The sequence below is a fragment of the Halichoeres trimaculatus genome, unplaced genomic scaffold (assembly GCF_033239565.1).
Source record: "Halichoeres trimaculatus isolate MK-OKI-2021-1 unplaced genomic scaffold, fHalTri1.1 fHalTri1_scaffold_19, whole genome shotgun sequence".
Lineage (NCBI taxonomy): Eukaryota > Metazoa > Chordata > Actinopteri > Labriformes > Labridae > Halichoeres > Halichoeres trimaculatus.
The window spans coordinates 3,790,632-3,813,691 of record NW_027437197.1 but is presented as its reverse complement, the minus strand read 5'-3'; the positions used below and the strand labels follow the sequence as shown (position 1 = coordinate 3,813,691).

Below are 23,060 nucleotides of genomic sequence, written 5' to 3'. Positions count from 1 at the left end.
GGTTGTTCATGTTACGTTTGAATATGTTTGTTCTTGCGACGTTGTCCTGTAAAAATGTTTATTTATTGATTGTTGTTGTTTTATGTGCCGACACTGCAAACAAAATTTCCCCTGGAGGGACAATAAAAGCTCTGAACTGAACTGAACTGAACTGTACATGCAGCCATGTTAAAATATCTGAGGTGTGTGTATGTGACAAAATTACAAATAAATATGCTAAATGTTAAACACATCAATGTTTGGCCCCCACTCACTAAAGTGATTACTTTAAAGAAATTATTTTCAAAGTATTACATCATTTAATCACACTTGGATGAATGGGTCGATTTTGACCCATGTGTGTAAACTTGATGTAGTTATATAAAAACTATTTTAGTTCATAAAGAATAAAAGCAAGAATGGAAATAATGATTAGTCATAATCAAAAACAAGATATTTAAAGAATACTTTTGATATTCAATCATAAAATGAATTGATTTTCAAAGATAGAACAAAGAAAAACTCATTAAGCTTGAAATAACCTGGACAATAAATGCGGGTCATTTTTGACCCATGTTGCGCATCAAAGGGTTAAGCAAATTTTCTTGCAAATTTTTCTTTTTCCATAGGCAGATTTTTTCTACTCGTTACAGAATTTCTGGCCTTTTTTTCTCTTTAAATAACTTGAAACAAGACATTTTTCTGGACTGGTAAGTTGAATGTGGCTCATGTTGAGTATAATGAGACAAATTTACTTAAAATAAGACAAAAACACTTGATAAGATTTACGTTTTTTGCAGTGTTGGATTGAAAAAAGGCTGATGCTGACAAGACTAAAAATGCTGAATATCGTGGTCGATAATCAGTTTATCCCTTGTCCAAACTATGACAAAAGTTAAGTTACTATATCTGAAATGTTGCTTTGAATATTGAATACTTGCAATGAGACACTTTTGAAAGGCTTTCTTTGAATGATAGCCCTTAAAAATATTTAAATAAATATATTTAAAAAAAAAGAAGAAAGTGTACAGATAAAATTCCCAAAGATGGGGCATGATTCAAAAGTATTTCTGGGCAGATAACTGCTTCCTGTGTGCCACAGTCGTCAGAAGCTCACATCATTTCTTAACAAGCACAGGAATCAGAGAGGGGAACAAGTTTCCTGCCAGCTTTTAACTTCTCATACTTCAAACAGCGAAGGAAAGAGAAGAGAAACTCCAGCGGTCTCCAGTTACTTCCACCCTGCACGGCGCTGAACAATCAGCCTCTGAGCAAACACAGAGCGACTCAGAAAACCTCAGAGCTCAGTTACATCAGAGACGTTTGGTGCTCTGTTGAAATCTGTGTTTCTATCCAATGTGGGCAGTTGATAATCCTTACAGTAGCAGAAATGACTTTTCCTCTGCTTATAACTGAGTTTAACCTTAAAGACGGTGGTTTAAACTTTTCATTTTAGGATACCTCCATGGATGTCTCACCTTGTCGTTTCTTTCACAGAGGAACTTGAGTCTCTGGGCTCTCTTGTGCATGAAAACACCGTCCAGATGTCCGGTCTCCACTGAGCGGATCTCGATGGCCTTCTCCCCCCAGCCCATGATCTGGTTGGAGCGGATGTAAGCTGCAAAGACGAATTTTAGTCAGAAAAGGTACTAAAGCTTGAAAGAAAGACCTTTTTAAAGCACTATGAAAAGCTTTAAGATCTCAAAGTAGTTTTGATGCTGCTGCACCACCCGAGTAGTTTGCTTTGAAGACTTTCAGATGTGTGTGCTGACAAAAAATCAATACCAGAGGCTTGCACGGGTGAAATTTAATAGCTGAGCGCTCGTGTTAGCATGTGTTACTGTAACTGATGATCAACAAAACAAATCAGGCATTGATCCATCATGAAAATGCCGACCTGGAAAGTTCAAACTCAGCTCAGAGGATCAAACCAGGAGCCGTCCACTGCTCCTCCGTGCCGTCCATAATTGATGTAAATCATCACAAATAGAAAAGGTAAGGAGTGTGTCCTCCCCTGGCCTCCTTCTTTCCTTCCTTCCACTCACCCACTGAGGTTGGCATCTCCCCCCACTGCAGCACCACGTCCTTGGTGATCCTTCCGTAGGTGTTGACGTAAACGCCTTCATCCTCGTAGCACACCAGCAGCTCGATGCCGTCGGTGTTTGGCAGGATGATGATGGCGTGAGACTGGATGCTGGTCTGGATCTGCGGAGACGGAAAAAGGAATTCAAATAAAAAAAGAAACAGAAACATCTTTGGAGATTGGAGATATTGCATGTCCGCGTTCTTACGTGTGTAGGAAGGTAGATGTCGTAGACGGCCCCAGAGTCGACGTCCACGGCATGGAAGCCTGAGCATGAGCCGTAGATGACCTTTAACCTCTGACCTTCCTCCACTGTCAGGTCCACCAGCAGGGGTTTGTGCACCAGGTCGCCAAACGACTGAAACACACAGGTGGGGAAACGTTTTTCTAAAGAAGTACAGTCGCACTGGGTTAACGGTGACTTCACCTCAGCCACTGACTCACCTTGAAGGCCATGAACTTATGGTAGGGTTTGGGGGCCCAGGCGTAGACCTCCACAGAGTTCTTCAGAGCCAGAACCAAGAATTTGATCCTCTCATATTTCACTAGGGAAGAAAAACCACATCACAGACGAATCATTAGAGAGAATACTGGATGAAAAACCATCTTTGTATTTTCACTCGAGCAAACATCTTTAAAAAGACTTCAGAGGCATTAATGTTTAATATCACACTTCTTTGGTTCAGTTTTTCTATTGTGCAATAAGAAATACACCGATGGCAGCTCTGTACTTTCCAAATGTTGGTTCAGTTTTCTTGAGCTGTGATTTCAGAAAGTTTAATCAGAAATCGATGGACGGGTGGACGGTTTCGACGGGAAGTGGATTAACGGCTGTGATGAACTGGAGAGGAGTTTCCAACAGGAAGTGCTGATGTTTGCTGAGTGGCGCTGCCATCACTGAGGATATTCCGAGTTTTAGACAGGACATGTTTGTTTATCTGATCTGGTGTCCTCAAATGAATTCAACTTAAAGCTGCAGTGTGTGTTCCTGCAGACTATCCCTTTAACAAAGAGCTTTCCTTGTCGCCCGTTTGGAAGGAGATTTAAAGTGTTAATGCACATAACGTTCGACACATGCTTCGAGCAGCAACTTACCAACTTTGTAGTGGACACATCCCTCCAGGTCTCCCACGGTGGTCCAGCCCTGCTTCTTCTCCACCTCGGGGTCGTTGTGCAGGATTTTGTTTCTCAGCCAGGAAAGGTAGTACACACGGAGCTTGTTCTTCTTACCTGTTAGAGATCAAGAACGAATTGATGTACAGGTCATTTTCCACGCCTCATACCTGCCAACTTTAGACTTTGACAAAAACTTTCTCCCTGTGCATTACGATGCTTTTGACCTCCATATTCTGTGCCGTAATCTGCAAATGCTCGCTGCTATCCATCTTACCTGGATTTCCAGGTCTAATGACACATATCTTACACAGTATTTATGAACAAGCATCTGCAAAAAAAGACCCTGAGACCCTGAAACCTAATGCAGGTTTTGTGTTTGGTGTATTGAACCACTCAATACTGGTAACTGTTGGCTGTAACCACGCCAAAACACTAACACTGAGCGTGCTCTACAGCTCTCACCTGTTGCGTGCATTTTCATTGATTGACTTGTAACCCGGCTTGAGACTCTGCTCATGTTTTAGTGTTTTATGGTTTGTTTTAGTTTTTGTTAATCTTTTTAAAACTGTTTTAAGAACAATGAAACAATTATTTCACTACCTGCACCTTGTTTTATTGCTTTATTTGTTTTATTTACTTATTTATTCCTGCACCACCTTTTATGTACAGCACTTAGTTTCAGCTGTGGTTGTTTTGAAATGCTTTATAAATAAGGTTGAGGTGATGCATTTGCTGAACCTTGTAATTTCTAAAACACAAAATAACTCATCTCAACAGTAACACATTCCCGTTATTTAATACCAACAACCCACCCACTCTGTGAAGGTGTTGAAAAGCGTGAGATTCCTGCAGAAATAATGAAAGCCGGCAGGAATGAAAACCAGCTTCTTAAGCCATAATTTAAGGAAAGTCATATTTGCTTCCTGGTTTTCCCCTTTAAAGGCAAGTTTATTTATATAGCACATTTCAGCATGGCAATTCAAAGTGCTTAAAATTCAATTAAAAAGTAGATTAAAATTAACAAGATATAGTAAAACAACAAGATTAAAGAAAAAAGGGAAGTTAAAGTAGATTTTAAAACACATTTTATGATGAGAGTGGTAGTGCAGAGTTAAAGAGAAGATATTAAAATGAGGTATTCAAATGCTCTAATAAAAGGAAGCTGTAAAAAGGTGAGTCTTCAACCTGGATTTAAAGGAGCTCAGAGTTTCAGCAGACCTGATACTTTCTGGCAGCTTGTTACAGATATTTGGAGCATAGAAGCTGAATGCTGCCTCTTCATGTTTGGTTCTGAGTCTGGGGACTAAAAGCAGACCTGATCCACTACTGAAACTCTGCCACTGTCTGTGTTCAGGTGGAAGGCATTAAACACCTTAACCAGAGCAGTCTCAGAGCTGTGATGAGGCCGGACTGTAAGACATCAAAACAGGTAAAAAAGTATAGATTATTTTTTCCACAATCCTGTGTGGCCATCCAGACATCACCTTTTTACACTTAAGGTAACAAAAATACATTCTGCACAACAGCCCGGCTCTGTAGCAGAGGAGTCCAGGTGCTGAATTTGCCTGCCTGTAGTTCCAATTACTGGCAATGAAAAATGAGAAAAGAGACCCTGAACCGATGAGACGCTGAACTGCTCTGTCAAGGGAGACGGGTCATCAATTCACTTTCAAAACTTCAGTTCAGGTTTTTGGAAAGGTTTTGGAAAACCACTTTTTTTTTTTTTTTTTTTTTTTAAATCTACATCTTACATATTGTCCAAACTGGTGTAGAATTGGGATGGTACACGTTATATCAGAGAAGACTCTGTGGTTAAAACTTACCAGCACTGTCCTATACGTCTTCTCCATTTTGCAACATATTGGGAAGTTGGTTATTGAGAGTGTTAGTGTGTGTGAGTGTGGGGATGTGTGTGCCAATCTACCCCGCTCTCACGATGTGGGTCAAGTTTGGACAGGATGATACATAGAGGAAGTAATGTATGCCAGTGTTTAAGCAAATACATGCAGAAAGCACATGTCAGACTGTGTTTGACTTGAGGGTTGGAGTTTGTAAAGAAGTTTTCCTTTTTTTAAAAGTTTGAAAAAACAGATTTGAGTTTTAAACAAAGTCTGTTTTAAAGGTGTAGGCAGTATAAGTCTTTGGACTCTATGGTGGGCTTGGTTTAAAGAGATCTCTTCTCCGTTAAATCTCTTTTTCTTCTGCATTTTCTCAAATTTGCATATTTATCACTGACACCACCTCATGCACTTTGATGTAGCTACACAAAACACAACACCAGCAGTCGTATGTGTTTTATGTTGAGTGTTGGAGGTTTTGTTTTGACTGTTAGTCCTGAGTAATCAGACGCCGTCACAACGTGGACTCAGGAGCTCCACGGATGTTTTGTTCGTCTCTTAAACAGTAAATAGAAAAATCTTTCCATGACGCACGTTTCAAACATGTGGACGACGCAAACATGTTTCAAGAAAGGAAATAGACGCGTGTCGCTCTGCGGCGTTTCCTTCCATCATGGAAAAGCTGAAGTGTGTCAGGGTTACTTAACGCACACACACACGTGACGCGGCATGACAAGCTGGGATTTACTCAACATCTGATTTACTCAAAATATTTGTTGTGACACTTTTGTCTGCTCAGTATCAGTGTGTGTCTGTGTGTGTGTTTGTGAAATAGGAGAAGTAAGAACATGGATGTGCTTTCGATATGAGAAATCTGGGAACTTAAGCGCATCTGAAAATACTCGTGAAACATTAGACAACTTGTCTGAGAGAGGATGGGATGAAGCAGGTTTGAGTTTGTTTGCAGGTGTGTGTGTGTGTGTGTGTGAACGAGACTAGAAGAGAAGTAGACAAAACAGATTATTGCACCAGCAACCAACAAAGGAGCAGAAACAAGAAGTGAAACTCTTCTTCTGCTCATCATTTTCCCAAAGACCATTATTTAACTCATTTACGAGATAAACACCCGCACACTGTCCAACCTGCTTAAAGAATTAACATTTTTATTGCAACCTTTTGGTTTCAGGCCTTCATCAGGCAAACCGTTTGATCAAGGGATGGAGCATGTTAAATAGGAGGTGGTGGCCTCATACCTGCAGACACTTTCTCATCATGAAGTCAAAAAATCAGCTGATCAAAACAGATAATAAGGATTAATTACCTGGCTGAAAGAGTGAATGTGACAAAAATAAAACCAGAAATACAGTTTACAACTTACAAATGTATCCATAATGATATTAAAGGGGAAAAATTCAGAGGAGTAAAATAGTCTGAGTTGTCAGAGTTTTTTCTACATCCAAATTTTCATCCTGATCATTAAAATATTTCCTTAAACAAACTTCCAAATGGAGCACATCATATGAAAAATTAACACCGCAGCTGTCCTGAAAAAAAGACGTGAAGAGAAGTTTTCTCTTCGTGTCTTATTTGACTCATAAAAAGATCTGCACGCTAAATGTTGGTCCTATTTTCAGGAATTTATTTTCTTTCTTTGGGTTTGATCCCAGCTCCAAAAGTCACATGCCAAAGTGTTTTTCACTGACAAAAAACTGTATAAATTCCACTCTGTGTTTGTGTGTGTGTGTGTATTTACCTGATATAGTGACCAGGACATTCAGCCCCTCCAGGACGTCCATCTGTTGGAAGCGCCGCCGGTTGATCAGAGGATAAACTTTCCCCTGCCCGCTGCGATCCAACAGCATCAGACCACTCTCTGTTCCCACCAGCAGGTTCACTCCTACACACACACAACACACACACACACAGCAGTAAGAAAACCATCAACAATGACTGAAGCCAGAAATACATTGCTGCAGATTAGTTTACATAAACACTACTGACATCTGGTGGTGAAGGCCGGAATTGCAATGACTAGAAAATCTGCCAGCTGCACTGAGCTGATTTTCTGGGATGACAACAACTGGAATAAATATGACTGTATGAACATATAAAAGCTTGTATGCAAAGAAATAAGCTAAATTAAATCCAGTAAACTGAGTTTTCGTACCCCAGAGTGCAGCACACAGGATCTCAGAGTTGAACCTCTTCTTGTATTTGCGGATCTCGGGCGTATCGCTCTGTGGACGAGTGTTTACAGGGTTCACGTTGACTACAGAGCCTTTCCGAGACGGGTCTGCCCTCAGCGCCTCCGCCAGCCGGGCGTCGTTAGCGTAGCCTAAAAGGTCAAAGGGAAGGGCTTAGGTAGGACAGTGTAGGATGAAGATTTTACCAGGCGGGGTGAGGGTCAGTCACATGGTCAGACGTTAGAGAGGTGGAGGCATCTTGTTTGTTTATGTTAATACAGGAATGATGTTAAAAAAAGCAAAGTTTGACGGCGTCAAAGGAAACAATTGAATCCATGTACAGTAGAGAAAATAAGTATCATCACATTTATTTCCAAAGCTGCAATTCAAACAAAATTTCTCCCAGACATTGGTATTAACTCAAATAATCCACACATGAAAAGAAATCACGACGTTCAGGTCCATAAATAATGATTATGGTGAATTTAGTACGACAACACAGGAAAAAAGTATTGAACACACTAACTGAGACTCATCTAATACTTAGTGGAGAAGCCTTTGTTTGCAATGACAGCTTCCAGAAGCTTCTTGTATGTTTGAACTAATGGCCCACACTGCTCAGGTGTGATTTTGGCCCATTCCTCTGCACAGATTGTCTTTAAATCTGGAATATTCTTTGGTGCCCTCTGGTAAACCCTTTTCTTCACTTCTTTCCACAAATGTTCAGTTGGATTGAAGTCAGGTGATTGACTAGGCCATTCTAACAAATTGATTTTCTGTTTTTGAAACCATTTGAGAGTCAACTTTGCCGTGTGCTTTGGATGGTTGTCCTGCTGGAAGGTCCAGCCACGTCTCATCTTCATCATCCTGGTGGATGGCAGCAGATTCAGATCAAGAATTTCCCCATACATGGCTCCATTCATTGCTCCGTCAGTTATATGAAGTTTGCCAACACCATGAGATGAGAAACAACCCCATGCCATGATGCTTCCACCTCCAAACTTCACTGTTGGTGTAGTGTTTTTTGGCTGATGTGCAGAGCCATTTCTCCTCCAAATATGGTCTGTAGTATGACAGCCCAAAAGTTCAGTTTTGGTCTCATCTGAGCAGACAACATTCTCCCAGTATTCTACAGGCTTGTCAAGATGCTGTTAGCAAACTTTAAACCAGCTTCAACATGCCTTTTCTTGAGGAATGGAGTCTTGTGGGCTGAGCGTCCATAGAGGCCATGGCGGTGGAGTGCATTCTATTGTTTTCTCTGTTACAATTATACCTGTTGCCTCCAAGTCTTTCTGGAGCACTTTCAGGGTGGTTCTTGGCTGGTTGAGTACTCTTCTGACTATCTTTCTGACTCCCTGGTCAGAAATCTTCATGGAGCTCCTGTGCATGGCCTGTTGATGGTAAGGTGGTGCTTCTTCCACTTGCGAATAATGGCCCCAATGGTGCTGACTGGAATATTCAGGTGCTTTGATATAAGTCTGTAACCAGTTCTATTCTGATGCTAAAATTCCATTTGAATTGCAGCTTTGGAAATAAATGTAAGAGAAAAAAGTTGGTGCATTCAATACTTATTTTCCCCACTGTATCAGAAGGTTAGTGACAGATATCCTCTGTCAGCATCTCCTTCCTGTAACAGCCCCGATGTATGTAGGTTACTTATCTAAGAGCAACAGAGCATCAGATTAAAACCTTTCAGATTTCTTACATAAACAGGAACACATAACAAGCTTTTTAACCTAAGAGCTTTCGCAGCGTCTGCAGAGGTAACACATTATCACCCCGCTCTCAAACGGCCATCTGGAGCCGTTAAATGCAGACTGAACAATCTGGTGGACTCTTCGGGGTCAGTGGTTGGTCACCAGCTGCGCCAGGTGATGTAATATCACTGGATGGAAAAGATCTGGCTTTGAAAACGGCGAATTATCTAACCCCTGCTTCACACAGGAAGTGTGCTGCCTACGGGGACGGACTTACCGACGTTGTTGAGGGCGCTGCCGGTGGATGGAGAGACTTGAAGGAGACGTGGGTCGATAAACGGAGTGAAGGAGGAAGAAGATTTGTGTTTCTGCATGTTGTTACTGGATTGGCTCTATCATGAGAGAAAATCAGAGTCAGTGGAGGCAGAATATCACAACTTTGAGGCTGATATTTTTGAAAGATACAAAGATGAATGTAGAAAACACAAAGCAGGCAAACAGGTATTTCTATATGTGGTGCATGCAAATACAACGGGCTTCAATCAGAGGGTAAAATTATAGAAAACTGACAAAAAAGGCAAAAATGATGTTGGAAGGTGAAACATGGATTGATCTCAACAAAAAGAACAACGGGGAAAACGAAACTGAAGTGAAAAATAATGTTTCCATGAGAGTCTTACTTGCCGATGTGCTCCTAACTGCCCTGTTTGTTATGATTTATGTCTGAGGAATGCGAAATGTGACTCATCTGCTGAAAATAGGCAACATGGAGGAATAACATGAGATTTAGTTGTTTGTGGGAATGCCTCAGAGGACGCTGGATCTGAACCCAGAGTAAACAGATGTGTCGTAACTGTACAAACGATCCACTGAGCTAAAAAGAAGAGATTGATCTGTCTTCACTTCAAAACGACCCTGGGAGAACAACCTTTACAGTCTGCAGGTTTTGATGATGGGTTTCAGGGGACATACCTCTATGAGTATGCCGAGCTTGTCCAGGGGACTCTGGGGGGACATGGAGGGGCTGGCGAGGCTGGAGGAGGAGGGGGAGTTGGATGCGGTGGAGGAGGGGGAGGAATGGTGGCTCTGCTGGATCAGGTCGGGGAGGTGGTGGATGCGGCCGGCAAAGCCGTTCCTGTCCGAGTGCTGTGTGGGGTGATGGTGGTGGTGGTGGTGATGATGGTGGGGGCTAGGGGTGAGGTGGATGAGACCCGGGCCTTGCATTGACCCTGGACTCGGGGCAAAGCCCGTGATCAGGCCCGGGGTCTGAGTTTGACCCAGGTTTGGGCTCGGACGCTTTCTGTTGTCACCTGTGCTCTGGAAGTAGAAAGAGGGGTACACGACTTTGGGTCTAGATGCGTTCCTGATAAGCTGAGGGGACGGGAAGGTGTTAGCTAGAGCAAAGGGCACGCTACAGTGGCTAAACTACAGGTACCAAGAAAACTCTGGTTAGTTTCTGTCTGAGCTGAAGGCTGCAGCTTTCAGAGATAACTTCTGACACATTTGCTATAAAATTTACAAAATCAAAAAGTCCTAAATGCATTTTTTCTCCAATAGAGCACCTGATGGTTTGTTACAAAGACTGTGATTGGCTGGTACCCGTGTGTCGTTGTTTACAAGAAGAGCCAAGAGGTAAAACCGTAGACTGTATATAAATGGATAAAGTATCAGTGACGTCTGTTTCTGGAACAGTTTTAAAGCAGATTGTCGACAGGAGCCATATTGGAAATGTGTGTGTTAATCAGAACGTTCGTCCAATCACCAGCTGCGGATTTTTTTTAAAGTCCCGCCTCTGAAAACAAATTGGAAGAGCTGCTACTCAGATGGAGTTGTGAAATAATTCTGTGGCGGATATATGAAACTGTCCGTCTGGCGTGTCAGGTTAAGATTTTGGAGCTGCTACAGAAAATTGAGATCAGAGTCACTTCTTACAGCCCTGACAGAGAAGATCACACAGCACTGTCACAGGTAGTCCTATTTTTCTGTTTACTTTTTATTAAGCTGCTAAACTGCAACTATGTATGTTTTTAAGGGTTGGAGGAAAAATAAAGTCTTTGTTTAGAAACTAGATTGGAAAACAGTTTTCACTTTTCTGCAGCAGGGGGCGAAATGTTTCTCTCTGACTCACATAATGTGCATTATATGGGAAAATATGGCTCCTGATATAATCTGTAGTCATTATCATCATCGTTTACCTTTTTCACATGATCTGGTGTTAAAAACAAACTAAAAATCGTAAATATCGAAGAATCGCAATTTAAATCATATCGGTAATGTAATCAAATCACAAGATTAGCATATCGTCCCAGCCCTGATATGTTTTATAGATTGAAGTGGGCTTGTTTTTATTTCATTAATTTTACACAGAAGAAATAAGAAAAAAACTTTGTCTAATTATTACCTAAGTGTGACGAAATTTGCGGACCTCTGAAGGAAAGTGTTACCAAAATAAAAACTTTAAAAGCTGTGTTGTGATTTGCGGCTCCAGTTTACTTTTCTCTAGTAGAAGATTAGGGAAAAAGGCTCTTTTGATAATAAAAGTTGCAGACCTAGATCGAGACAGTGTGTACCAGCCAATCACAGCCCAGTAGCACTTAATAATAACAGTAGATTAAATTGTCTTAATGTATGTGTTCAGCTTTAAAGGTTAAGCTTAACCCTCTTCACTTCATCAGCCACAAATAACACGAGAACTGAACATGATCAACAAAACATGCAACAACGAAACGGTAAAAACATTTAGGGTATGAATCAACAAAATGTGAAGCAGGAAAACTGAGGTATGAGGTAAAATGATGCTGATGTGTTGAGCTGGTTCCTCGTCTGCTGGTACCTGTCTGACGATCAGCGTGCTGTCTTTGCAGGGTGTGGAGCCGGCATCGCTTTCTCCTTCATCGTGGACTATCATGGTTTTCACCGACTCTGTCTCTCCGTTGCTCAACCTGGAGGAACTACAAGAAAAAGAAAAGCAGATCCTGTTAGACCCTCAGCTGAAACGCTCCGTCCTCATTGGTTCAGGAAAAACGTGTGAGACGTGAACTTACACAGCTCTGGAGTCCTCTGGCCCAGAGGTCGACTCTTCACCTGCTTCCTGATCCACCTCCTCATCGTCATCATCATCAGTGGTGTCCGAGTCTTCACTGGAGGAGGAATAATCTGTTACCTTATTCGGGGGACGAACGTCATCCACTGCACGCAGCTCCTTGGCCAAAGCTGTGAGGTCCTACAGGTCAGGAGGAGAAAGACAAACATCAGTCGGACGTTTTCCTCTTTGATTCTGTTTCTCTAACTCTGCTGGAGTCTGCTCCATCTTTCATCACCACTATTTCACGAGCAAGTTGATAGAAAAGATGTCATTAAGGTTTTCAGTTAGTCATCCTTTGAGAAGCAGGAAACAGAAAGATGCTGTAGAAGAAGAAGAAGAAGAAGGAGGTTAGACCAGCCAATGAGAAGCCAACGTGAGAGCAGCAAAGCCGAGAGATGGAGTGAAGAAACCAGTCGCTCTGCGCAGCTACTGTAAGTCAGGTTAGTGTGTTAATCAGAACAATGAGGAGTAAGGAGGCGGGAAAGAGGAGGGCATGGGTTAAGATGGCCGCCCAGGCAGAGAGACCGGAGTGAAGAGAAGAAGAGCAGCCAGTGAGCTCCATCCCAAAACCACGACACTCTAGCAGGTCTAGCTCTAGATCTAGTCCAGCTAGTCTGAGTCAACTCTCACCGCTGGTCTGCTGGGCCTGACCAAGTCCTTCCTCTCCTCGGGTTTTTTCCCAGCGTTCTCAGGCCGCTGAAGGGGCGAGCCCTCCGATTTGGAGGAGGCTGAAGGAGGCGGAGGTGAGAGGTCAGTGTTTGGTGTGACGCTGGGTTTTGTTTCTGTTTCTACGTGCTGCTCTGTGTGTTCAGACTCACAGCGGGCCCTGAACCTCTCTCCAGAGCCGCAGTGAGAACCGGGCTGAGAGCTGGAGTTACTGGAGCTGCTGGAGGAGCTGGAGCCTCCGCTGCCGGTGTTACTGGTCTGTCTGGGGACCAGTTTCTCCACCCGCTCCCACAGCAGCCGAGGCTCTGCGGCGCTGTGGAGCCAACAGACAAGTCAAGACAGTCAGACAAAGCCATCCAGCGCGGATCTGTGTAGTGTACGTGTTGATTTGATTTTATAACTCTGTTTATCATTGTGTACAAAAAGAACATCCTGTTTCTCTAGATTTGCAAAAACCACAGGGTAGTTAACAAGAGTAATGTCAGGAAGAGAATTTTTGTGGTTTGGAAATAGAAAATAGTCCAACAGAAGTAAATAAGTATCACAAGGTTAGACAGCTCGCACTGTTACATAAATCCTCCTACACAAATCTGTAGACAAAGCCTCGGCACAGACAGTGAAGACACTGCGTGCTGTGAATGTACTGACACAACCCTGTGTGTGAGTGTGTGTGTGAGTGTGTGTGAGAGTTATCCATCTAACAAGGTGAGTGTTTTCTCCAGAGTCTTTGAAAAGTCTTTCTGTTTCATGTCTTTTTAATCAGGCGCTGGAAACAGCAGCCTGGTTTCACACGGCTTCGCAGCGCTCAGACTTTTCTCCTGAAGGCTGAAAATGACTTTCTTCACAGACTGACATTGTGGAGTTCTCATTTGCGTCATCGCTGAAGACTGATTCAGCTCCCATTAATGTTCTCTATAAACATCCAGTAGCTGCACGTCTGTTTCCTCCTCCAAGGATTTAACCAGTGGAGTCCCACAGGGCACTGTTCTCAGCCCGGTTCTAACACAAAAAACTGATCTGATCTGCAGATTTATTAAGCAGAAGAATCAAAACAATCTTACTTTAGAAAGCTAACTCAAGATGGTGAATCCTATGTTATAAATGCTATAAATGAATATCCTGTTTCTAAATATTTAAGCTATGTTGGTAAACAGTTAGTTTCATTCAAAAGATTAAACTGAGACTAAATATTAATCAAAGATTTATAAATCTTTTGCAGGTATGTCTAAATATTTGCTAAGGTTTCTAAATATTCAGTCAAGATTTTAAAATCTTGCGCAAAGATTTCTGAATATGAAGTCAAAATTTCTGAATATAAAGTTAAGATTTTTAAATCGTAAGCAAAGATTTCTAAATATGAAATAAAGATTTCTAAATCTTGAGCATGATTTCTCATAATGAGGTCAAGATTTCTTAATCTAGAGCAAAGACTTCTGAATATGAAGTCAAGATTTCTAAATATGTAGTCAAGACTCCTAAATCTTAAGCAAAGATTTATAAATTTCAAGGAAAGATTTCTAATAAAAAAGTCAAGATTTCTAAATTTTAAGCAAATATTTCTCATAATGAAGTCAAGATTTCAAAATTTTGCGCAAAGATTTCCAAATATGAAGTCAAAATTTCTAATTCTTGAGCAAAGATATTAAATTTGAGGTCAAGATTTCTAAATATTTAGCTAACATGCAAATTTACACTTATGCCTGCTGAAAGAACCAAAATAAAAGTTGGAGGAAGCGATCTAGCCAAGCAGGATTTAAAAAAGTCAAACACAGTCTGCAAAATCAGCCATTAGAAAATAAACGTATCAAGTGCTGTGATGATGGCGCCGTTAAAGATCCTGAGCCCAGCATCCAGGAAGTAGAGCTTGACATTCTCAAAATCACTTCCTCCAACTTTAATTTTTGTACTACCAGGAGAGGACCAGGCGGAAGTGTGAATTTGCATGTTGGCTAAACTTTTAGAAATGGTAGCTAAATGGTCCATGTATGTTTTGGTAATTGGGTTTTTGGGTTGGAAAATGATACCAAAAAACAAAGAACAAGGTTATTTGATTTTTGTTTACAAACTTAGAAATGAAAAAAACAAAAAAATAAATGTCAGTAGACGCCTGTTTTTTTTTCATATTGTAGAACCGGACGTTGTCTTTCAAAGTAAGAGTGCCAGTCAGGACGGTGCTGTGTAGGGTAAAACATGGGGGACCCCAAACAAAGACAGATTTTCATTTTGATCCCTATAAGGACCCTATGAACCCATGGACCCATTTAGTTTGCTTGATAAAGTGTGGGGTGACTGTCAAATAAATAAATGAAATATACATAAAATACAAAAAAACCAAAAGAATTTAATAATAATTTTTGTTGGTTATTTTGTATTAGCTTAGCTTTACATAATCTCTACAAATTTGACGATGTAAGATACTGAGACAGTGATGGCGCTCTTATTTTGAAAGGGAACTTTTGGTCGCACAAATTAAAAAAACTGGCGTTCTTTTGTTTCTGTATTCTGGTATTTTATCTTCTGTTACTAGAAACAGAAATCAAACGTCAACATTGTTTTTTCAATTATCATTTTTGAATCTTAAAATGAAAATTCAGTAACCACTCAGTTTTTTTTTTTTTTTTTAGTATTGTTTTCTTACTAGAAAATCCACTTACCAAGACATACACGGACCCTAAATATTTAGAAATTGTACCTCAAGATTTAGAAATCTTGACAAAATATTTAGAAATTTTAGCAAAAGATTTATAAATCTTTGATAAATATTTAGTCTTAGCTAAATATTCAGAATCAGGACATTCATTTATAACATTTATAAATAACATTAACACTTAGTTAAAATATTCCACATTAATAAAAAATTTTGACAAATATTTTTCACAAATATCTCTCTAAATCTGCAGAAAAGTGATGTTAGCTAAATATGGAGAAATGTTGTTGTTTGTAGTGTGTGCAGCTTCACAATCGGCACCCCATAAAATCCTGAAGCTTTCCATCATCACACATTACACATTACTAATATGTTAGAACAATCAGAGGTTATTTCAGTTACCTGGCAGGGTTACGGTGCACAGCGTGGCTGCTTTGTGAGACATTGCCGTGGTGATGAGGTGAGTCTCTCCTAGACAACACCGGGGACCTTGATGTAGTCCTGACAGGAACCTTTTGTAATAAAGACAGTGACCAGCTCATACATGAACACCTTGAGGTCTGTGGGTTTGCAGCGAATGCATTCAACACAAAAAATACAGTAAATCAACACTGCACTTAACACTTGGAAAACCAGTGATAGTCGACTCTGAAAGCTATTTCGTCCAGAAAGAGTCTCATCAAAGTCTAAGTTCCTGCTTGCAGACTGAGATATACTTCCCAAATCCCAGCACCACCATATATCATCCACATTTTACTCCCTGTAAGTCACATGAAAATTCAGCTCAGCCAAAGCAGAAACACCTTCAAGCCGTGCAAAACACATGTCCAGGTACAGTCGCCAGTATAATTCAGAGTATGTATGAAGCCGTTATTACACGTTGGTTTGCAGTTTAGTCAAGAGGAAGAATATGGACCAATGAAAATGAAGGGTTAAACATACGTCTCCTTTAAATAGAGGATGCAGAGATCCTTTATGTACTATACATTTAAGTCCTGACTGGGTTGGCAGCTGATCTGTTTATAACAGAGGGTTTGTACGTGTGGTGGGCATCTAACTTTGACTCAGTGGAGCCAGTTTAAAGTTTTTAGAGTGCTAATGTTTAGTTTCCTGTCTTTCCTATACTTAAGAGTCCAACATGCTCTATATTCAGGTAGGATTTTTTGTCTAAATTTAGCAGTCTGCATATATTTGCTTATTTTAACAGTATTTCCTGTTGCGTGACAAGGATTGTAGGGAAGGAAAAGAGTTTTACGGGAAACTGTGATTTGATTTACCATAAAATTCTGTGTATAAGACGCACTTTCTGTATCTCTTTTGGAAAAACATTGCTGGATTATAGAAGAAGAGTCCAACAGCCCCACTTTATAACAACCTCTGTCCCTCAGCTTATTGGTCCCAGGTAGTAAGCCAGTTTGTACACTGCAAAAAACTGAAATCTTATCTAGTGTTTTTTTTTCTTATTTAAGTAGAAATTGTCTCATTATGCTCAATATGAGCCACAGTCAGCTTATCAGTCCGGAAAAATGTCTGGTTTTGAGTTATTTAAAGACAAAAATGAGGTCTGAATTGTTTGTGACAATCGAAAAAAAAATCAAATGGAAGAAGAAAAAATTGATGGAAAATTTGCTTGAAACTAGGATAGTGTGTTAATACAAGAAACTTTTCTTTTGTTTCATTTTTTAACTTGTTACAAGCAACTCAGACCTCATTTTAGTCTTTAAATAACTTGAAACAAGATATTTTCCTGGACTGGTCAGGTGAATGTGGCTCAGATTAAGTCTAAAAAGACATTTTCAACTGAAAATAAGACAAAAACACTTGATAATATTTCAGCTTTTTGCAGTGTACCTCACAACTTCAAATGCTACCTTTACTCTGTTCAATAACTGCACCAGTAGCTTGCAGGGAAGCAAAATCAAAGGTGCAAGACTGAGCTTCACAGCTGCAGAGAAACTGCAAATTGCAGACATCATAGGAAGCAATAGGTGTCTTAAATACCAGAGTGACTTATACTCCAAGTATTACGGTAATAATCCATAACTGTATAAACTGATGATGATGAAATGAGGATTATATTAATTTGAGTCGTTTGACAGGAACTACCGCTGCCAGTCTACAAACACAGTTTCTCCCAGTCCTTACCCTGGGCGGGACTTCCTCTGAAGGGTCCGGCTCATGGGGTAAGGGCCTTGTCTGGGGGTGGGGTTGTGGGTCAATGCGTGAAGATGAGGAGGATGGTGATGAAGATGAAGGGTGTTGTTGATTGGGTTCCTGGCTGTTGCGGAGGTGAAGGTTTTCAAAGCTAGGGGCGAGCGGCTCAGTGAAGGAGTGTGACCGCGACACGAGGGGCGGGGCGGTAGCGGTGGTGCTGGATGACGCCATGTTGGTCTTTAAAGCAGCCAGATGAGAGCGGACCTTACAGACAATAAGAACACATGAGGGAAGGGGGGATCAGTCTGCATGCAGTGCACCACGACCAGGGCAGGAGCAGGGGGTCAGGGGGTCTTTAGGGGTTTGTCAGATCGGAGCCTTCAAGGACCTAGACCAGCACCCTGTGGAACTACACCCTATAAAAGCTAAGCCATTATGTATATAAAGTATTCTGCTTCCCCTGCAGTTCGCTGAGTGAAAATCCAGAGATTAAAATGAAGAGCTGGATTCATAATCTGGCTTTTAAGAAGCAGGAAGTCTTGTATTTAATCCTTTTCTGTGTATTTAACCTTGTGATGGTGTTCCTTTGGCTTAATCTGAGTAAAGTCAGTGTAGACTGAGCCGTGCTGAAAGGTGGAGATATTAGTGAGACTGCAGATGTGGAAGTGACTGAGGTGTAATTCCCTAAAAATGCTCTTGCACGTCATCAACAAGATGCAGGTCTGGTGGGAGATATGCAAATGAATTTTAAGGAAAACACCACCTGAAATGACCTGAACTCATTGGTTTGGCTGGATCTAGTGGGAACTATTCACTGGTGTAGTTTTTGACTCTGAAGGAGACATTTTTGGATTCGGTTGCACATATTTGAAAGGCTCCAAATCGTAGCAAAGCCCCTAAAGAGCCCAAGATGTTTAAGTGCAATTAAAGCAAAAATAACACTCACAAAACAAAAGTGCATGAGCATGAGCTTCTACCTGTTGTCACTGAAGCTGCACCTTAGTTTGGATGTGAATGGAGGTGAAGAAGGTGCAGCCTGGATAACTGGAGGTGTCATGTTGTACTTTTAAAATTGTGAGAGTTGAACAGGCAGAAAAATAAAATAAAAAGCAGCAAAGTGGAATCAGAGATGAAGCTGAGTGGATCTTGAGACTTTTCAAGACAGACATCTGCTGTCTTTTGTCTCCAATCTATTTCGCATGTATCTTAATTAATGCTTATCAAATAAACTCGTATAAACATGAGTCTCAAGACGACTCAGCTTCACCACCAGCAACAAGCATGAAGATGAAGACAAGGTTGAACAAAGACTCATGCACACATAAAACGTTCACAGACACATTTACAAACATGTGACTTTGACAGAGGATGTGTGGACTTGGTCCCCTCTTTGAGGTTTCTTTCACCTTCTACATGGCAGGGATGTTTTTTCCCAGTTTTTAAAGGTCCCATATTGTGCAAAAATCACTTTATTAAGTCTTTTAGTGAAATTTGTGGGTCTTTGTCTTTCCTCCCAGCCCACAAAATGTGATATTTAATGACCAAACCTGTGCTTAGTAGAGCTTGTTAATGTAAAATCCTGACCTTAAACGAGCTGTTTGGATTTGGGGGATTTGCCAATTTCAGCGATTCCCTTTTTTGACCAATCAGGAGCAAGTCTGCGGCGAATGCTGAAGTTGAAGAGCCATCACTGCTCTGTTTTTGGCTGTAAACAGCCACATAGTTCCATGCTCAAGCTTCCCATCTCTGAAGAAGACAGACTAAGTGTCTAGAGTTCATTTATCAAGGAAATGTTCCAGCTACACTCAGTAAAACTGTGCATGTGTGTGCTAGTCACTTCATGGCCGACTGCTTTTCCAACTTTGGACAGTCCAACAGAGGGCTAGCCAATAGACTGGTACTGAATCCAGGCGCATTACCAACCATCCTCCAACAAACCTGGGACCCTGGAAATGTGAGTATTTTAAATGCTGTGTGCTGTGGAGCAGATGGAAGAGCTTTTCCTCAGTGTCCCCCCCCGTCTCTGTGTTAGCTTCAGGATGCTAACTTTAGCTGCAGTTAGCCTGTTGTTTTAGCCTGTAATGTTACGGTAAACGAGCTTCTCTGTTTTCTAAACATTGTGCACTCGGAGTTCGTGGCTCCGCTCTCAGTGACGTGGAAGAGCGGGGCGGTATCAGCAGTGGCTCATTTACATATGAAGGCCACGCCCACTAAATCAGAGCGTTCTGAACAGAGGGGCTATGAGAGCCTGGAAACAATGCTGCTGTGCTTGATTTATTGGCTTTTTGGACCAAAACATGTTACTACAATTTTGTGAAGACATCAATGATAGAAAAGAAGTATAATATGGGACCTTTAAAAAAATAAAAGTTCAAAAACCAAAGAGGGTGGAATGCACCTTTAAACTGAGACATATAATATGAAATGTTAGACCCTAAAACGACCTCATGAGACCGTGATTCTATACCGGGTTTAACACCAGAGAAAAAACTGACTAATCCACATTTAGCACAAAGTCAGATGATTTATAACACACCACTTAATTACATCATCTCTGCAATTATTCCGAGTTACAGCATCCTTTTTGTATAATTTAATCTGTGTGACATATTAAAACAGATTGACTTCAGTGAACTGTGATTATTCATGCTCAGTGGATCCAGTTTTTCTCTGAGAAGATGACGAATACTCCGACTTCGTCACTCTGCAGCGTCCATGAATTATGGACGCTTCTTTTACATTTATTCTCGTGTTCACACCTGCAAACAGTTGGGGAAAAAAGTGAGAATGCAATGATAAAACATTTGGTTAAAGTGCTTTTGTTTGGATCAGCATGTGAGGGGACAAGCTGTCAATCAGAGTGCATCATGGGAGAAGAGAATATGATTAGTATAAAAGCTGAAAATTTGATCCGTTTAAGGATGACACAGAAAAGTTCAGCTCAAGATGACTTAAATATTCTGAATTCAACAGAGAAACTTGATCATAATAAGAAAGAGTTAAAGGTTATTACACAGACAGACGCCACATGGAGCTAAAGCAGCAACAAGTCGTCTTTCTTCAATCAAATTAAAGTGAAATGTTCTCGTTTTTCAGTCCATTTGAGCCCAAGTCGAGCAGTGAAGTGAGTGACAGCACCATAAATTATTTAACTGTGAACGGGGACGGCTTGAGTAAAAAAAATGAGCCTCCAAACTTTATGACGCTGACAGGAAATAAACTCCACCACTCAACCTGACAGGTTTACAACGAGAAAGAGGAATGAGTAGGGGTTAATAAAGTTCAACGCCAAGGAACCGTAGCTTTAAGTGAGCTTTAGGAAACTTATCAATATGATTCAATTAAATACACTTTTGTTGTTTTGCAACTTTAGCTTCATGTGCATGTCTGAAATGTTTGATCAGACGCAAATACATGTTTTGAAATAAGCTTCAGGTCAGCATCTCCGCTCAGGATCTCATATTCAACCTGCATGAAGAAAACTCTTAATTCGAAGCTGAAACAGGAAGCTTAAATAACATCAAAACAAGCATGTGACAAACAGATCTGCCGTTAAAGAAAGGAAGGAGAGAAGTTTAAAGAAGCCGTCTCTACCTGTGGTTCCACAGGCCGGTGCATGGCCGGCGCCTCGGATGCAGAGTTCCCGTTGGGGTAGGAAGACTCGGAGCGTGGCGGCACTGGAGGCTGCTGCGGTTTGGTCTGAGCGGCCTGAGGAGAACCCTGGATGTTCTTCCGGTACCGCTCGTCAGCCTAGAAGGATGGAGAAAAGAAAAGGAAGAAGAAAATATCAGCCGAGGTTTGAGACGACAGGTCGGGGTGAGGAAGGACACAGAGAGGAGGAAGAGGACAGGAGCCACGAGGCGGTACGGCTTGTTAGTTTCCCCCTGCAGAGCACATCCGTAAAATAATGTCATCTACCGATACAGGCTCACCAGCAGCTCTGTCTCAAGGAGCAGTGTTATTCTCATCGCTGCTAGAAGGACGACACCACGACCAGCAAAGAGTGTCATGCATTTGTCACGTAGAGGGAAGAACATTCAGACTGAAACACAAAGGTTAGGAGACACACAGAGGGTCCGGGACACTCGCAGTAAATCCTGACCGTCGGTTTGTTTTGAGAACTTAAAGTTAATCAAAAATATCTCAGTATGTGTTTCATTTTCCTGTGAAGTTATTTGGAAACACTGCATCACTGGTCGTCAGGTTTCTTTCCTCCCTACCAGGTGCTAAAAGGAAGCAGCAGGCTGCTGAGTAAGGAGGGACACAGAGTCACACTGAGCTCTAATGAGGAGGATAATTATTACAGCGCCCTCATTAATACCGCTGAAGACAACACAGAGAACTTCAGGTGAGAATTTACTCAACTTTTTGGCAAATTAGCAGAAACTGGATACAGGAAATAAACTTCAGTCATGGGGGAAAAGACTGAACAGGAAGGTTTTCTGACAGTTTTGAGCCTAAAACTGAGTTGTGTTACGGTTTTGGAGCCAAAATACCCCCGTCACAGGTGCCGCCATTAGCAGCCAGTGTCTGCACAGTAGAGGCTATGAAGTGACAAAAATATAAATAAATATTTTTCTTTCAAGGGCCTAATCTCTTCTTGGCTGTCCCTCCTGACATATTTTACAAACCCTAAAAAAAAACCACAAGAATGACAGCTGTGAATCATTACAAGTGTAACACGTGGTTTTAACCTCTATAACTAAGGAAAACAAAACTTTTCAGAAAAAAACAGGACCTGTATACAAGGCAGCCAAATAATCCACTGGAGAAACTGAAATCTCATCAAGTGTTTTTGTATAATTTTCAATAGAAGTGTCTTTTTAGACTTAATATAAACCACATTCACCTGACCAGGCCAGAAAAATGTCTCATTTCAAGTTATTCTAAGACAGAACTGGGCCAATGACAGTGCCCTGTGGGACTCCACTGGTTAAATCTTTAGAGAAGGATACAGAAGCGCACATTGCAAAAAACTTAAACCTTATTAAGTGTTTTAGTCTTTTTTTCAGTAGAAAATGTCTTTTAGGACCTTATATGAGCCACATTCACCTGATCAGTCCAGAAAAATGTCTTGTTTTAAGTCATTTAAAGAAAAAAAATGAGGTCTGAATTGCTGTAACAAGTTAAAAAAAATCAATAGAGACATTATCCGAGTTTAAAGCAAATTTTGTAGCAAATTTTTCTTGTTCCATTCACAGATTTTTTTTTTTTTACACAAGAACGGCAGCTGTCAATCATTGTTTAATGTGATGTATAACCTGGTATTAATCTCCAATAACTAATAAAAAAGGAACTTTTAAGAAAAAAGAGGGCTTGAATACAAGGCAGCCAAATAATCCACTGGAGAAACTGAAATCTCATCAAGTGTTTTTGTATAATTTTCAATAGAAGTGTCTTTTTAGACTTGATATGAACCACATTCACCTGGCCAGGCCAGAAAAATGTCTCATTTCAAGTTATTTTAAGACAGAACTGGACCAAGAACAGTGCCCTGTGGGACTCCAGCTGGGAAATCTTTAGAAGAGGATACAGAAGTGAACACTGCAAAAAACTACATAGGTCAAAAACTACATCTCCCTGGTCATTCCAGATGGGCTGTGGTCAAACTT

At 40.9% G+C, this 23,060-nt stretch overlaps 1 protein-coding gene across 4 annotated transcripts in view; it reads right to left on the bottom strand.

Annotated features, from left to right (window-relative positions):
* The window catches only part of LOC141807964 (mitogen-activated protein kinase kinase kinase kinase 4-like), a 102,510-nt gene that overhangs the window by 3,644 nt on the left and 75,806 nt on the right, over nucleotides 1-23,060 (bottom strand). Inside the window, exons 16-31 of one of the 4 annotated variants that reach the window (XM_074694176.1) lie at nucleotides 21,043-21,198; nucleotides 17,440-17,712; nucleotides 15,697-15,806; nucleotides 12,800-12,960; nucleotides 12,612-12,709; nucleotides 11,941-12,119; nucleotides 11,730-11,847; nucleotides 9,869-10,213; nucleotides 9,174-9,288; nucleotides 7,184-7,351; nucleotides 6,770-6,913; nucleotides 3,158-3,292; nucleotides 2,507-2,607; nucleotides 2,271-2,420; nucleotides 2,025-2,184; nucleotides 1,458-1,597 (exon numbers count right to left, since the gene is read on the bottom strand). In XM_074694176.1, the coding sequence (XP_074550277.1) occupies nucleotides 1,458-1,597; nucleotides 2,025-2,184; nucleotides 2,271-2,420; nucleotides 2,507-2,607; nucleotides 3,158-3,292; nucleotides 6,770-6,913; nucleotides 7,184-7,351; nucleotides 9,174-9,288; nucleotides 9,869-10,213; nucleotides 11,730-11,847; nucleotides 11,941-12,119; nucleotides 12,612-12,709; nucleotides 12,800-12,960; nucleotides 15,697-15,806; nucleotides 17,440-17,712; nucleotides 21,043-21,198 (2,553 nt within the window). The remainder of the gene's footprint in view (nucleotides 1-1,457; nucleotides 1,598-2,024; nucleotides 2,185-2,270; nucleotides 2,421-2,506; nucleotides 2,608-3,157; nucleotides 3,293-6,769; nucleotides 6,914-7,183; nucleotides 7,352-9,173; nucleotides 9,289-9,868; nucleotides 10,214-11,729; nucleotides 11,848-11,940; nucleotides 12,120-12,611; nucleotides 12,710-12,799; nucleotides 12,961-15,696; nucleotides 15,807-17,439; nucleotides 17,713-21,042; nucleotides 21,199-23,060) is intronic. The other 3 variants (XM_074694177.1, XM_074694178.1, XM_074694179.1) reach the window with 3 other exon arrangements.